This window comes from Brassica oleracea, unplaced genomic scaffold (assembly GCF_000695525.1).
Source record: "Brassica oleracea var. oleracea cultivar TO1000 unplaced genomic scaffold, BOL UnpScaffold01293, whole genome shotgun sequence".
Lineage (NCBI taxonomy): Eukaryota > Viridiplantae > Streptophyta > Magnoliopsida > Brassicales > Brassicaceae > Brassica > Brassica oleracea.
In genome coordinates this window covers 1-16,566 of record NW_013617839.1, presented here as the reverse complement: position 1 = coordinate 16,566, position 16,566 = coordinate 1, and the positions used below count along the sequence as shown (strand labels likewise).

The following is a 16,566-nucleotide window of genomic DNA, read 5'->3' as shown; positions in this document are numbered from 1 at the left end:
GAGGACTTATCTCGTATTAATGATGCTGAGGTAAAAATAAAAATAAATAGTAGATACCTTATAAGTTTAATCGTTACATTCTCTCAACCTTTTTTTAAGCAGGGTGTATAGTTTGTTTTATGTGGAAGTTTTATCTGAATTTGAATCATATCTATTGGTTTTCTTAGTCTCTGTAAACAAACACAACAATTGGTTCCTGGAATGTGGCAAACCACGCCTATTTTTACACATGTAAGTCCCATCACGCGTTGGTTCCGACCATATTAACGTAGTCAAAACTGATTCTCTTGTGTTTTGTCTTCTGCTTTGTGCTGTGTCTATTGTTCGGTTTTATGTATGATAAAACCTAGTTTTATGTACTTGTTGTTCTGATTTTTTATGGTGTTTATTGATGATCATCAGGTTGCTGGTTATCTAAATACTACAAAAGAATCTCTCCTGATGAAGATAGCATGGGAGATGATGAACCCTGAGTACAAAAAAGTATTTTCCATCATCCTGTCTTCCATCTTCTTGATTTCTGCTAACTGTTAAGTTGACGTTTTTGTTAATGATACTTACATTTTCTATCGATTATCAGGGAACGCAGAGGAAACCTACTACTACAGTGAAAAAGAAAGATCCTATTAGTAAGACTGCTGCTCCTAGTAAGAAAACTTCTGCAACCACAACCCAAAACAATGCAGAAAGTGAAAAGAAAAAGGTCAGTGGTACTATTCCTCCAGCTCGTTTCCTGTTATACATATATATGTAGTTAAAGATATCTTTGGATCTTCCTTATTTTTCATCTGCAGTTTTTATTGTGTCTTCTTGTGTACAGAGACTTAGTGCATATATCAATTTGGATGTCTTGGATAAGCTATTTGATGATGTAAGTTTACCCCTGTCTCTCTAGCGTTATCTGTCACATTATCTAGCCTCTTGTTTCTTTGTGTAGTCTCTTATGTGCATTCACATCTGTGTAGGAGAACTCTCCAAAGAGGACTAAGTTGGAGAAACTAGTTGGTGTTGGTGACCAAGTGAAAAATTCACAGCAAAGAAGTGAAGAAGAATGTCTTTTGGAACCTGAAGGTTTTGAAGAAGAAGATAAACCGGTCTGGAACGAGGATTACAGTACTGAAGAAGCTAATGGAGGAGAGGACGAATTCTATGGTGGTGCTGATCTTGAATATGAAGATCAAGATGAAGCATAATATAATGAAGATATTATTTGGTGATCTCATCATACATTGTGAATTGATCTCAACAACATTGATTATTATTACTTTTTTGACAAAATCTCTAAAATTACATTCATCATCTTTTCCTATCTAATAAATGAAAAGCCTTCCACACTGTTTAAAAGAGTGCGTTTCTATTTTGTTGTCCTCTGCAGATAGATTCTTCTCTTAGGATTTTGCAAAAATTATCTATATTTTGTTGTCCTCTGCAGATAGATTCTTCTCTTAGGATTTTGCAAAAATTATCTATATTTTGGTACTGTAATCTGAGAAGGTGAAGTAGCAAAAGACAAAACATGGTTTTACAATGCCTCTTATTCTCATGGCTTGGCTTGGTCTATGATGAGTGTGGAACGTTAAGTTTCATCTGAATCTCATTCTCAGGATTATCACGTAGCTCTTTGAGCCCATTCACCACGTTTTGAGCTAGATCTTCATAAGCTTTTGATACTACAGAACCAGGTGAAGAAACAACCACAGGAACACCTTCATCAGACCCTTCTCTAATCTTCATTTCCAGTGGAATCTACACAAACTATATCTAGTAAGGCCACTAAGTGAATCTACAACACTATAACGCCAATGTTTTAGATTCATTTACCTCACCAATGAGTTTCAAGCCCTTCTTCGCAGCCATCTGGCGGGCTCCTTCTTTCCCAAAAATGAAAGAAGCCTCGTTACAGTGGGGACAAATGAAGCAACTCATGTTCTCCACAAGTCCCAAGATCTAAGTACAAAAGTGCAGAAACGTTAAGAAGAAGCGAAGACAAAACTAGTAGTAAGGGACAATATAGATGGCTACCGTACAGGTACTCTAACTTTGTCGAACATGGAAATTCCTCGATTAGCATCAGCAAGTGCTACATCTTGTGGAGTGGACACAATCACGGCACCTGTAAACATAAACACACTCTGAGTAAACTAAACTACACACACGACTTGTCTAATCTAAAAACAACTCAGATATGTATTATATACACACACACCTGAGAGTTTAAGGTTTTGAGATATGGTAATCTGAGCATCACCGGTTCCAGGTGGCATATCTACAACAAGAACATCAAGATCTCCCCAATCAACTCCTCTCGTCATCTTAGCAAGAGCACTCATTACCTATAACAGTAACCACAAGCTTTGATTACTGAGCGAAAAGTCTTTTAAGGCTTCATGAGTGATCTTAAAAAAGAAACACAGACCATAGGAGCTCTCCACACAATAGGTGCATCTTTCTCTACAAGGAGTCCCATTGACATGCATTTAACTCCATAGTTCTCTACCGGAATCATCTTCATATCTTCAAAAAAAAAAAAAACAGAGATTACAAACTGATGTGAAATGCTAGATGTACCTCTTTTAATATCTTACCTTGGTTAACTTGAGGCTTTTGATTGATACTCATCATGATTGGAACAGATGGTCCATACACATCAGCATCAAGCAACCCAATCTTGAGTTTAAATTTGTTGGCTAACGCAACAGCTAAGTTAACTACATTTATTAACCGTAAAGTTACAGTTCAAATCTCTCACACAAAATATTTTGAAGGAAGATTCTGTGATGGATGTTACCAGCAGTGGAAGACTTTCCAACTCCGCCTTTACCAGACGCAACGGCGATTATATCTTTGACTCCGTCTAACCGGAGCTCCGTCTTCCTCCCGCCGGCGCTTGCAGAGCTCTGCCAAAAACACGAAAAGGTGAGACTTTTGGCAATCTGCAATCCCCAAACACCTCAAAATCTCTAGATAACCACGAGAGTAAGGAGAAATGTATACGAATTTGTACGCGGAGACTGCGTGGGTTTCACGGCGGCGAAGAGACCGAAGAAGAAGTGTGACGGAGGCCATGAGAGAGAGAGAGAGAGTTTGTGTCGTGATGAGAGCAATTTATGCTGAATTTTCCTAAAATCTCAGCTTTCCCAGGTTTTGACGGCGAAAGGCGACGGCGTGGATCTGTTAGAGCGATTAGAAAGACGGAGGTGGTTTTTTTTTGCGTGAAATACATGAATCGACAAGGGTAAAATAGTAAATTTCACAAGCTTCGCAGAGTCTGGTCTGTAACTCGACCAGTTCCTGTCCTGACAACTCCAAAGAGTGGATGATATCTCGTTCAGTTCAACAACTTTTGAGTCCCCTTGTTGCCATCTAAATCGTGCTTTAACCTGAAGATACGTAGATAAATAGGAAATGGAGACTAGTACACACAGAGACTCTGAAGCTTTTATTTGAACTGCCAATTCCATATATTATGGGTTGAATTATGATGATTCTCAACCCTTCTTGAAGTTTATGCATCATCTCCGACACTACTTCTTGTTTGTCTTTGTTAGTTTCTTTATCTTATTGGGGTTCTTTAGATGCACATACATACCAATGCTAAGTTGAACTTGAACACCCGACTGTAACTTTTTCTCATCTCTCACACTCACACCAACTAATGACATGTTCTGATGCCTTCTTGTCTAAAGCTAGTTTGATTTCCAACGTTTAACCATCCAAGGCCATCCGCAAATCTTTACTTTCTTGGTTAAATATTCATGTAATCTACAGTTACAAAAAGTGGAAACTACAAAGCTTACATGAATAAGTCAACTAGACATAGTTGAACATAAATTAATCCTAAAATTAATTAATTATTTCTGTTTTGCCAGCCAAAACATATGAATCAATCATACAATATAATCCCAATAAAAAAATACAACAGTACAAAACTCAACAAACTTTTAAAGTATGACTTGACTTGACTTGTTATTATATGACACACTTGAGTATTTTTTTCACAAATTTAGAATACATCATTTCAGGATTTAATTTAACTCCTGCATACCGCAAATAATGGTTTAAAAATAGTTATATCAAATTCATACAATAGACTTAACCCCTAAAGTTTTTTTATAGTCGACCAAACGAACAAATGTACAAGCTTCAAAAATTCTAAGACTCCATGATTAAAATGCTAATGATTAAGTCATAACAATGAAACCAAATTCATCGGTAAATTCAGATCAGTATGTTAATTTTCATGTGAGCATCTGACTTTTCATACACAAATTCCCTATATACTCTGTACTATCCTTACTAATAAAGACACTTGCCCGTCAATACTATTTTCTGTTTCTTGCATAACCTTAAAAAGTCAATACCTTCCACTTTGTAGCAATATCAACAACATTCCCTTATAAATACATAGAACTCTCTGCCTTTGTTTCTGCACTACCCTGTTCTTCATCTAGTACTCTTTTGCTTACCTATTTCAATTAAATTCCTGTAAGCGATGGTCGTTGTGTATTTCTCGCTACCATTGTTCATATTCATGGTGTTTCTAGCCATTAGTGGTTGTGCAGGATGCTTCTACATGGGTCGACATCAAGGGATAACTAAAGTCGGTGGACCCGCAATGCCAACCGTTTATCCGACGACACCACAACCCAATCAAGGTTACAATGCTGGAGCTCAACCTTGCACTCCCAACTATGCTGTCTAGTCACTAATTGTGTACCGTGTGCGATTAAGGAATTATCATATACCGAAACTATCTTTATTTCTTGTCTTTTAGTTGTGCTATTGTTTACTTTTATTTGGATCATTAAAGTTTAGTTTCATATTTGTCAACCTCTGTTTTTTTTTTTTTTTAACACTGAATATATCATAATATTGAGGTCCAAAAAGACAAGTTTGGGAGCACCCCTGAGTTATAACACGAAGAAATAGAGAAGACAGAGGTACTAAAAAAAAGAAGACGACATAAGAAGAAAAAGGGAGGAGGTACCAGTAGGTACTTATAAGAGCTTAATGCTCAATACTATCAGAAAAGGTTATGAAGGACTTGAGGCAGAAGCCAGTAACCTTAGATCCCTTTATCTTTACCGCACCAGAAGACATGTGTTTGACGCATCCTCTTGTAACATCTGATGGAGCCAACGGGGACCTCCTGAGGCGACATACGATTGTGTACGTATACCGACCACGACGCTCTCTGCTATAGACTTAGCAACTCTGTTTTTAAGGTCGGAAACATGAGAGATCGTCCATTTTTCAAAGCGATGTAGAAGCTCCAGTATCTTCAGAATCAGAGGTGAGAGCTCAGGAAACCTGAGAGGATTCAACAAAGCTTGGCGTACTTTACCAGATGAGGCTTCAAACAGTATTTTCTTGTAACGCAAGTCACCCATTGCTTGAACAGCCCATAGTAAAGATTTCAAATCTGACTCCATTTTGGAGGAGGAGCCGGTAAGGGCTTGACGACTATGCTGTAGGGGTTGGCCGTGATCATCTCTTAAGATCCAACTGGATCCATTCACCGGACCAGCGTCAACCCAAGCCATTCCCACATTGCACTTGACCATCTCGGAAGGAGGTTTTTCCCATGCATCTACAGAAGAGTTTGTAGATTCCAGTGCCATGTGTGTAGCTTGGTCTGGTTGTTGAGCCTGAGTCCAAATCTCTGCCTCTTCTAAAGCTTTAGCTAAGATAGAATGTGGCGTAAACCTGCTTTTTTCAAACACTAGGGAATTTCTCCCTTTCCAGAGATGCCACAGGATCCAGGGAAAGGCTTTTAGGTTATCTTGATCATTCCGCTGTTTCTTAGTTCCTGCTACCAAGTAATGAAGGTTCAGAAAAACAGAAGATTGGGAGAAACCTGCTGGCGGGGAATGAATTCCTGCCAAACGCCAAGCTTCTACTGCAGTGGGACAAGTAAACATGACATGGCATATCGTCTCCGATGCTTGACCACATGCAAGGCAGGTTGTATTATTGTGTAAGCCTCTTGACTGAAGTCGTTCAGCTACAGCCAACGCACCTGATAATGCTCTCCACAAAAAGTGTCTGATCTTAGGAGTTGTCTTGAGTTTCCAAATGCTCTTCCATAACTGTTTTTCCACTGGTGGGAGGGGACGATACGCTGGCGACTTCGTCTTATGGAGAGTAGACAACGTTCTATAGGCACTCTGAGTTGTATAACAGCCGGTCTTAGTGAAACCCCATATATCCGAATCATGGCCGGTTTGAGACGGCTTGATCTTCAGGATTTGTAAGGCGTCTTCCTCAGTGAAAGTATCGAACAGTTTTTGAGCATTCCAAACCCTTGAGTTTGGGAACCAGAGGTCGCTAACTTTCAGTGTGAGGTCAACAACACTGTCCTGTTTATACATAGGGGGCCGATCTTCCTTCTCCAACAACCAATTCGATGTCCAGACATTAGACTGATCACCATTGCCAACAACCCGGAGCAGTCCTGAGTTCAAGGCCTCTCTTCCATGAAGGATACTACGCCAAATGAAAGAAGGCCGTGAGCCTAGACTAGCTTCAAGGAAAGACGAATTTTTAAAGTAACGACTCTTCAAAATTCTAGCCATTAGGGAGTTAGGTTGCGAAAACACTCGCCATGCTTGTTTTCCAAGAAGCGCTTGGTTAAAACGACCGATATCATGAAAGCCAAGACCCCCATCTTCTTTACTTTTGCAGAGTGTGTCCCACGCTACCCAAGTCATTTTCCTCCTAGAACCTCCATTGCTCCACCAGAAATCTCTCATTGCAGATGTGAGTTTAGCACAGAGATCCTTAGGGAGCTGATACACTGACATTGCATAGACTGGTAAGGCTAGCCCAATAGATTTTAATAAAATTTCTTTTCCTCCCTGAGAAAGAGTTCGCGCAAACCAGCCTTGCAGTCGATGTTGAAGTTTTTCACGGATGTAGTTCAAAATGAGTTTCTTCGATCCTTTGAACACTTCAGGGAGGCCAAGATAGGTCCCTTCTCCTCCTTCCTTGTCGATCCGAAGAATAAGTTTGATGTCAGCTTTCATTCCTTCATCTACTCTGTCACCAAAGATTATCGATGACTTGGAAAGGTTGATCTGTTGTCCTGAAGCATCTCCATATAGCTTCAACCACCGCATAATCTCAATGCTCTCCATCAGATCCGCTTTGCACATCAATAAGCTATCATCAGCAAATAAAAGGTGATGTACTGCCGGTCCATGTTTATCAAATTTGATGCCGTGCAGACGCCCTTTTTCTTCAGCTTTATTTAAAACACTAACAAGTGCTTCCGCAGCCATAATGAAGATGAATGGCGACATAGGGTCACCCTGTCGTATCCCCCTCTCTGGTCTGAGAAAACCATGTGTCCTTCCATTCAGTATGATTGTATAAGACACTGTAGAAATACATGTCATCACCCAACAAACCCATTTACGGTCGAATCCCATTTTTTCCATCAGGGTTTCCAAGAAATTCCACTCCACACGATCGTACGCTTTCGACATGTCTGTCTTGACAGCCATGAACTGCTCACTAATAGTTTTCTTGGTACGCAAGCCATGGATCATCTCGTGAGCCACCACGATGTTATCCGAGATCAAGCGGCCAGCAACAAAAGCTCCCTGTGTATCTGATATGATGTCGTCCATGATTGGTTTCAGTCTTGAAGATAAGAGTTTAGAAACAATTTTGTATTGGACAGAGCAGAGACTTATGGGTCTCATATCCTTCATGGACTCAGGTTTGGTGATCTTAGGGAGGAGACATAATTGCGTATGGTTCCAACCAGCCGGCAGTGTCGACGTCTGGAAGAAGCTGCGAACCTCCTCTATGACCTTAGGACCCACAATATGCCAATACGTCTTATAAAAGACACCAGTAATACCATCCTCGCCGGGATACTTCCTTTGACTGTGAAGGCAGCTGCTTTGATCTCATCATCCGAAATCTCTTTTATCAGAGATTCATTCATAGCAGGAGTTACACGACTTTGGAAACCTTCGAGGAGACTTTCTAGGTCCACTGGATTGGAGCTCATAAATAAATCTCTGAAATATTCAACCGCCAAGTGTCCTTTTGCACCTTCTGAGAAGTGCTCTACTCCCATCTCATCTTTCAGCATAAGGATATTGTTCCTGATCTTCTTGCCTTTGACAACATTATGAAAATAAGAGGTATTTTGATCACCTTCCCTAAGCCATTGCTCTCTACTCCGCTGCCTCCAGAACTTTTCTTCCTCCTTATGAGCCACTGCTAGTTCCAATCTCAGGCGCTTCATGGACCTGACACTAGGCCACATCTTCGCAATTTCCTTCTCCAGTTCCTTATGAAGCCTCTGAATCTTAGATTGGTAGTTGAAATGGGCTTTTTTCTTCCAATGAGAGAGTTTTCTTCTACATCTTGAAAGTCGATCCATAACTGAAGAAGGAGTGTTTGACGGGTCTCCCTTCCAGCCTCTAGCAATGGCCTCTTCAATCCCAGCCTTACCAATCATTCTCTTATCAAAATAGAATCGACCATGACCTCTATCTTCAGGTTCAAGGGAGAAAGATAAAACAATGGGCCTGTGATCAGATGGCCACATGTCAAGGTATTCCAAGTTAGAGCGTGGGAACATTCGGAACCAACTATCATTCCCAAAACTCCGATCTAGGCGACACTGGACCCAAATATTGTTTCTCCATCCCGCCCAAGACAGAACATTACCAATTGTTCTCACTTCTTTTATTTTACAGTTTTCCACCAAATTTCGGAAGTCCCAAAACGTTGACTCTTCTCGAACAGAGCCCCCAAGCTTTTCTGAATTATCACGGAGTTCGTTGAAGTCTCCAATCAAAATCCACGCCTCATTTCTAACAACACCAATACTTTCAAGTTTTTCCCAAACGTGATGTCTATATTCTCGAACCGGATCGCCGTAGACACACGTCAAGAAAAAGGTAGTAGAACCAAGTTTCACTTTCAGGTCAATGATCCTTTTATCTGAAAAAAGGATCTCAACCGTGTAACAATCTTTCCAAAAAACTGCCAAACCACCACTCAACCCAACTGGAGCAACTGTGAACATTTTATTATAACCCAAAGAATTCTGTAAACCAAGCATGTAAGAGTCTTTTTGCTTAGTTTCAGAGAGAAACAAGAAATCCGGAAAATACTTTTTACGCATCTCCGTTAAGCGACGAACTGTCTCGGTGTTTCCCGCCCCGCGACAGTTCCAACTCAGTATGCTCATTGGGGAGACAGCAGCCTCAAATCGGAGGCCACCGTATCTTCGTTGGTTTTTGTGGATTTGTTGCCTTGTGGAGTCTCAGTCTCCTCTGCTTTCCTCTTCGATGTACCAGACTCACTTACTGGTTCATCAGTTACGCTTAGGTTCACGCATGTTGAGCTTCGCGCTGGTCTGACATGTCTAACCCAAGCAGGAGGGCGTTGCCTAGATTTCTTTTTCTTATTCTGAAAGGTCCCGGTTGAGGTGGAGCAAAATATTCCAGCCTGAAACACCGTTGGTCCTTTTGGAACAGATCGAGAATTGGCGCTTTCACCTGATGAAGAACCTTCGTTAAAACCTCTGTTGCGATCACCACTAGGAGCTGACAGCGTAGGATGAGCCCTCTTGCAGACTAGGGGTAGCGCTTCTGAAGCAGGTTTGTCATACTGAAACACATGCCCTTTCTCCTTGTCCACTTCGTGAGATATCTTGATCAGCACGGCAGGGGGATTATCCTTGTCAGCTTCAATAGATTGCTGCACCCGCATTATGCGTGCACGGCGCTCAGTTTCATCAGCATGAGAGATATATTGGAGGGCCATAGTTCTCTCTTCTCCTTGCAGTTCAGGAAACAAAGGGGGAAACCCTGGTGGAGCTTCCAGGCGCCGAGCCTCACTTGCAGGCTTTGTAGAGTCCCTTGGGGGTCTCTCCTCTGCGCTCGGTAGAGTTCTATGCAGGCGAGGCTTGGTATAAGGGCACATAGACTTTTCATGAGTTAGTCTATAGCATTGGAAGCATCTTTTATGGATCTTTTCATACTCGTATTCAATGACCACTATCTCATCAGAGGGGAGAGTTAAATTCTTTGCCGCAAATGCTGGATTCGTAGCTGAAAACAAGACCTTAGCTCGGATGTACTCTGTTTTCTGAGAGCTTTTAGGATCGTACGCTATCTCCTTCACAAAACCAACTTTAGAGGCTAGTAGATGCATAGTTCCGATGGTGTAGTGATTTATAGGGATGTTCCGAATGCGGATCCACACTTCAAACTTGGACAGGAAGTCTCTTGGTGGAGAAGGAACCCAGCGTCCCAAAACCATAGTCCAGTGGTTGTAGGACCATGGACGATCCTTTAAAACTGTTTCCAAATCTTCTTCTCTCTTGAACACAAACTGAAAGCGGTCACGTGTTAGAGCGATACCTCTCACCCTATCGTAGAGACGCCACGCTAGAGGCATGTAGTCTATCATTCTCGCCATGTTCTGAGCCTCGGGATTCAGTAAACGCCCAAGGATACTAAGCGCGTTATCATCAAAAACGTGAAACTTCGGGTCATCAGGGAGGACCATTGGCTCATCATCTTCTAAGGACATAGAACGGATTGCCTTATGGAGGTTGTCCGCCATTGAACAACTCAGTTGAGAATCTCGGAGGAGCAGCGGAGGGATTTTTGGGAGTAGGTCAGAGGAGAAAGGGGAGGTGGTGCAATTAAACGCACAATATTCGGAGAAGATTTTGTAGGAAAGCATCAATTATTGACCAGGAATTGATGATATAAGAGAGAAGAGGAAATATCCAAGTAAGATAAAGGAAAGTAAATAAGAGAAAATCGGTAAGGAAAAGAAGGTATAATAGAAAATATAAGAGGAGGGAAACTCGAGTATCAGAATAACACTGAAAAGGAAACTTTCCTAAAAGATACCGTAACTTTGATAGCCGATGAATGACGTCTACTCACGGTGAGAGACAGAGGAGGGAAATAATTGGCGATTTCCGATGGAGAGCCAAAAAGAAATTCTTTAATTCCAAAGAATTGCTATTTCCATTTTTTTTGTTTCATATACCTTAAAAAGTCTTCGGCTGATTTTTGTTTGTTTTCTTTCTCCAATTACAATGTACAGTTCGACTGTTTCTTTTTTTTTGGATCAAACTACTGATATCATAAGATAGAAAGGCTTAAACTCCAAGAATATAGTGAATATTTATGTTAGAGTAAAGTGATTTAGCCACTAATATAGTGAGATATTATAATATTAGAAGGTATGGAAATTGTTCTCTGTTGTCCTACGCTGGACATAATTAAGTTGCTGCCAATTGATTCTATATTTTTGATAACTGGAAATACATCTTTATGTCTTCCTTACATCATCCTTAATTGGTTTACGGTTCAACCATTTCTCATATATTGAGAGTAACATAATATTAGATGTTGATTATCTCCTTCCAATTAGGAATGCAAAGTATGAGAGAAATTCAAGGTGTGGTCACTTTACAATTTTGTCTTCATATCCATATAGAGTTAGTTTATAGATTACTCTATCTGTTTCAAAATGTAGTCAATTTTAATTAAAATCTGTAATATTTAAAAGTTATTACTTTAGAAAACTGTCATTTAATATATATAAATTTAATCAATTACACAGTCTTTTGAAGCGTTGTATCATCGCCCGTCATAATAGGTAAATGACATTACATAGCGGTTTTATGCTCTGCTATCTTTTCTTTTGATATGATATCGCTTTTTTGTATGCAATTAAATATTCTTTAATAGCGTGTTTTTATTGTTATTATTACACTATTGAAAAATTAAAAAAATATTTTTTTAAATATTTTAAATTGAATTATTCATAAACTAAAAACGGTTTACATATAAAAAAATAAACCAAAACTAAACCAAAACTAAACCAAGCTTAGACCTAAACCTATTTGCTAGCTAAACCTAATAACAAAACCAGGCCGCTTTCAAGCATCTTAACTCCGCCGCCGTCAACCACCATTCGCTGTGACAACCAATCCCTCGTCTCTCTCTCTTCTTTCCTTCGACGTCGGAGACGACGACGGAATCACCATGGCTCTTCCCACCCACTGTCGTCGAGCTCGTCTTCGGCTCACCACTGCCAAGCTCATCCCATACACCACCGTCAAGTTCGTCTCCGGCTTATCTATTCTCTCCGCGCACCTTTGTCTCAAGCTTCAAGATTTTCTATTCACTGACCACACTCCACCAACTATAGACAGCAAGCTCTCCAACTAATAAAAAAAATAAAACGATTTAATCAGTTCTAAACCCTAGAAATCGATTTCAGATCTATATTGATTTCTACCTGTTTCTGGATCATTGAATCAGAAGCAATGGAAAAGCAACGTATTGAAGTTTCTGTGTGGATTGAAGACCTTCGCGACACTTCTTGAGCAAGCTCTCCTACACTTGGATTTCAATATCTCGACCATGTTGTCTTCTCATCCTTCCTTCTTCGGAGTCCACCGCCATTTGAACAAGAGGAATAAGAAGAGACGGTGGTGGTGGTGGTGGTGGTTTAGAGAATAAGAAAGAAATATGTGCAGAGATACAGAAAAGAAGAAGAGATATGTTGATGGCTTAGGGAAGAAGAACAAAATAGAAAGGAAAGAAAAAAAATCTGAGGCATAAATCTGAGGCATAAATAAATTAGAAAAATTGATTAATTAACTGTGGCCGTCGGATTAACATTTATCAAAGCCTGAAAGTAGCGATCTCTGTCACCCTACATTGACCAATCAGAAAACAGTTAGTGGATCACTAACTTTAGATCCAAAAGAAGATCGTGTGGTTCGTATATAACCATTAGTCCAAGTCCAAAATTTTTAAACTGTAATATGAAATTAGTTTAAAGGTTTAAAGTAAAAGAGTATAAGTAAATGAAATTAGTTTTAAGGTTTAAATGTTTGAGTATAGGGTTTGAAAAGTTTGTCTTTAGATTTTAGATTTAAAGTTTGAGTTTGGAATAAAGGTTTGAGTAGAGGGTTTGAGGATTAAAGGTTTTGAGTATTGATTTAATATTAATTTTTGAAAAATAAATAATTTTTGACTTTTTATTTAGTGTTGAGATTTTTTTTTAAGTTACTTTATATTTAAAATTTGGAGTTTAGAATAAGTGTATGAGTATTGGGATATTGATTTTAAGATTTGAGATAAATTTTTGGAAATGATTAATTTTTGAGTTTATATCTAACATTTGAAGTTAAATTTAAGATTTGATGTTGAAATAGAGTTTAAAATTTGTATTTAGAGTTTACGGTTTTAAAACTTGTTTTAGGGTTTAGGGATTTAAAAACCAAACATAGCGTTTTTAATCATGCTTTGCTATCAAAACCCAAGTGATACATATAAAACCATACGTTATCATAGCGTTTCCAAATATACCACTCTATGATAGCGTTTCCAAATATAGAAACACTATCTAAAACTAACGGGTATGTCAACTATAGCACAATCGTAAAAAAACGCTATTCCGGTCTGCTTTTAAAACTCATTTTTCTTGTAGTGTTACAGCTTAAGATTTTTAGTAATATGCTAGAAGCAGAACAAAAGGGAAAGCATGTAGCAAGGTAAGACTTGCTAAGGTGTTACTTGTATTTTCTAGAGAACTGTATTAGAGTATATACATATATATATAAGCTGGTTTAGTCTTCGTTATATGTCAGTTGTATTTGACAAAAGTTCATCTTAAGTTTTACAAGGGTTCCTAAACAGTTAAATAAGACATCAACTACTTACAAATTAAAATGACACTGGCCCGGAGAAAAATAAAATATAAAGAAGACAGAGTTATACTCTTTGCATTTTCTTAATTTATAATTGCTAGGTGCCTTCACTCCGCGCAAGCGCGGGGATAGTGTGTTCAATATCGTTACTATCTTCTATATTTTGGGCTTTACTGTTTCGTTATCCTAGCTTCTATTTGGTCCGTAACTTTTATTGATTTATCAAATAATCACACATATTATTTTTTCTATGTTGACTTTGTTGTTTTCTCCTCTTACCAATCGTGTTGTTATTTACCAAAGTTGATGCCCCTCTCAAATGGAATGTGATGTCATTGTTAATTTTACGTAGGTAATCAATCACTCTGTTACAACGATCTATTGTCTTCAGAATTTAGGTGTAGTTTATTGCTCTTGTTGTTGACAACCATCCAACATGTTTATTGCTGCTTCCCCATCCGTTCTATTGTAAATGTAGTATGTATCTGCAAAAAGGTCATGTTTTAAATACTAAATAATTGGAAATTTTCCGTAAAAGTCACTATATTTACACTTTCCTGTAAATTTTGTTTGTTATTTGATCTTAGCTCGTATGTGGTATCAAATATATCTCAAAAAGCTTTTTATACTCACATTTTTTGGAACCGGCGCTGGCCTATAGTCATGTGAAAAGATACCATCCGCTAGTCCTGAACAAAAAACCTGATCTGCAAATCCATACATATCACATGATCCAGGTACTATGTTGAACAACTGAAAGGAAAAAATATAAAGGAAAATTGTACGTTTATATTGGTTGGTGATGGTTCTGACTCTCGAGCAAATACTTGGAGTTCAGGTTGTTATGGAAAGCAACAACCTGTTTAGAAAACAGTAGATTAATTAGCAATGGCTACAGCTTTATAATCAATAGATCACAAAGCGTCAATCAAGGAGACTGGAACCAGCATTAGAAACTTACAACATACTTGTCTGCATCCTCTATCCCGACTTAAGTGAAGAATGGCATGGGAGTTTTTATTATAGCGACATATATAACCATCAACTGCAAGAAAAAGGTAAACATGTTAAGATAGAAGCTAAATAGCTAATTCTATCAATCAAAATTCAACATCGTAAAATACCTTCTTGCAAAATAATCAGTCTGAAAGTCATCAGCTTGACAAAGATCATATCCTAACCAAGGAAAGAAAAACAAAAAGTAGGATTATATCATTATCAGGAAACTTATAATCAAAAATGGCAAAAGATACAAAATTGATATGACAGAAATATGGAAGCTAGCTCCACATGCATAAAGCCACATACATTGCTGACGCTCCCACCACGTCTATCACCCCACTGCCGCCACAGCCACTACCAGCACCACAAAATAGACCACCATACCAGTTCTTGTTAACCCCCCAAGGCATTGCCTGTAAGTTTTTTTCCATCTCACCAATGATTTACTCTCATGTTAGTGCAGCTTATGACAACTTTGAAAACATAACCAAATAAAGGGAAGCATAATCTTTCTGAGACCAAAGTTATAAATAAGACTTGTATGATATTGATGTTTGAGAAAGAGAAACCTTTCGTCGGCCTTAGTCCCCATTTTTGCCGTGCTCCTCTTTAGCCATGCTTCTACTATCACACACTCACATCCAATTGTCTCTTTGAGACAGATCAACACTGATTGATAAGCCGTTGCAGATGATCTCACTTATACTAAGTTTTCGAAATATTGTTACCGTTTACTAAACCAAAATAAACCTATTCATACAACCTATTCTACATTTAAATTTCTCAATCATTCAACTGTGGCCTGAATATCACAGCTTAGATATGTATGACTCTACATATGTGTGCTGCTAATAAATGTTAAGAGACTTTCTATCATGATTAGATTATCTCCGTAAGAGGACTGAAACTTGAGATACATGAATTTGGGGATTCAAACCAAGATAAAAGGGGAACGAAATTCAGAAACTGCAAAAGATCAGAGAGATCTGAAGTTTTCTTACCTTAAACAACGTATGCCACTGCAGATAAAGCTTGGGTTCGTTTTGGTCAACAATCTCCAGTGTATAACAAAACAGATATATCTCAGTCAAGAACATTTTGAAAATCCTATAATTACAATACCAGTTCCTGATATCAAAAGAAATAATTAAACATACGAAAGGTCAGTTGTTTAATTTTGAGATTTATATTGCCTCTAAGATTTGATGAAATGAAACCTTGCATCACAGTGCCCTGTTGGAAAAGAAATCAGTAAGATGTAAGGAAGTTTGAGTGAGAATCCACAGGAAGGAAATTGTAGAGAAAATCAATCATACCTGTTCGTTGAGGATTAGCAGCTCCTACCACTGGCAGTGTTTTTGGCCTCCCAGAAATGGATCAAACTAAAGCGTAATCCCGAGTCCGATGGCCCTGGTGATATGTCGACGAAATAAAATGCAATAGGAGACTTGTCGGATGTTGAATCAATTTCGGCCATCGGTTATTTTCATCGAATGGATGCTGTAGAGAACGATTCGATTAAACCTTTAAGGAAGTGATTTATATAGGAGTAGAAAGAGAGGGAGTTGGAAGGTTAGCTCAATAAGAGATAATTAAAAAACATGAATGAATGATTAAGTGTGGAGAAACATGCAGTAACGGAGAAACGTTGAGAGTCGGAAGACGCAGAGGGAGAGGAAGAATCAGAGACGACGGTTCTCTTTACGCTGAGATTATGACGTGGCAGTAAGGAATGCTCTGATTGGATGATTTTTTAATCTGATGTGGCAGGTCTCCCCATTGAGAATATCTCCCTTTTAGTATTGTTAGATTATTTATTAAATTTCAAATTTAGTTATTACACTGAAAAT

At 38.7% G+C, this 16,566-nt stretch overlaps 3 protein-coding genes and 1 long non-coding RNA gene across 12 annotated transcripts; 1 reads left to right on the top strand and 3 right to left on the bottom strand.

Moving 5' to 3' along the window:
- Positions 1–1,334, top strand: LOC106321184 (the record flags this gene model as incomplete). Its single annotated transcript, XM_013759496.1, is given in 6 exon segments — positions 1–30; positions 168–231; positions 403–483; positions 581–703; positions 821–871; positions 966–1,334. Coding segments are annotated over 6 exon segments (558 nt in total). The 3' UTR covers positions 1,194–1,334.
- LOC106321183 (iron-sulfur protein NUBPL-like) lies at positions 1,237–3,428 on the bottom strand. 4 transcript variants are annotated; one of them, XR_001266009.1, is made up of 9 exons: positions 2,995–3,418; positions 2,789–2,897; positions 2,586–2,708; positions 2,417–2,514; positions 2,207–2,333; positions 2,028–2,113; positions 1,822–1,947; positions 1,467–1,746; positions 1,237–1,409 (listed from the first exon to the last, which is right to left on the bottom strand). XR_001266009.1 is itself a non-coding variant. In XM_013759495.1 (8 exons), the coding sequence occupies exons 1-8, from the start codon at positions 3,064–3,066 to the stop codon at positions 1,724–1,726; spliced, it is 759 nt and encodes a 252-aa protein (XP_013614949.1). In that variant the 5' UTR covers positions 3,067–3,428; the 3' UTR covers positions 1,237–1,723. The 4 variants fall into 4 exon arrangements, 2 of the variants coding, with proteins under 2 accessions (XP_013614949.1, XP_013614948.1); XR_001266008.1 differs by having other exon boundaries at positions 1,237–1,375; positions 1,433–1,746; positions 2,995–3,417; XM_013759495.1 differs by having other exon boundaries at positions 1,237–1,746; positions 1,827–1,947; positions 2,995–3,428.
- A 5,782-nt stretch (positions 3,429–9,210) lies between these two features.
- Positions 9,211–10,596, bottom strand: LOC106321185. Its single transcript, XM_013759499.1, has one exon. The coding sequence runs from the start codon at positions 10,594–10,596 to the stop codon at positions 9,211–9,213; it is 1,386 nt and encodes a 461-aa protein (XP_013614953.1).
- A 3,393-nt stretch (positions 10,597–13,989) lies between these two features.
- LOC106321186 lies at positions 13,990–16,508 on the bottom strand. 6 transcript variants are annotated; one of them, XR_001266013.1, is made up of 8 exons: positions 16,033–16,508; positions 15,718–15,949; positions 15,023–15,385; positions 14,839–14,890; positions 14,676–14,759; positions 14,500–14,573; positions 14,348–14,421; positions 13,990–14,199 (listed from the first exon to the last, which is right to left on the bottom strand). It is a non-coding gene; the product is annotated as an uncharacterized LOC106321186 (long non-coding RNA). The 6 variants fall into 6 exon arrangements; XR_001266015.1 differs by having other exon boundaries at positions 15,023–15,367; XR_001266012.1 differs by having other exon boundaries at positions 15,023–15,129; positions 15,286–15,949; positions 16,033–16,507.
- Positions 16,509–16,566: the final 58 nt, after the last annotated feature.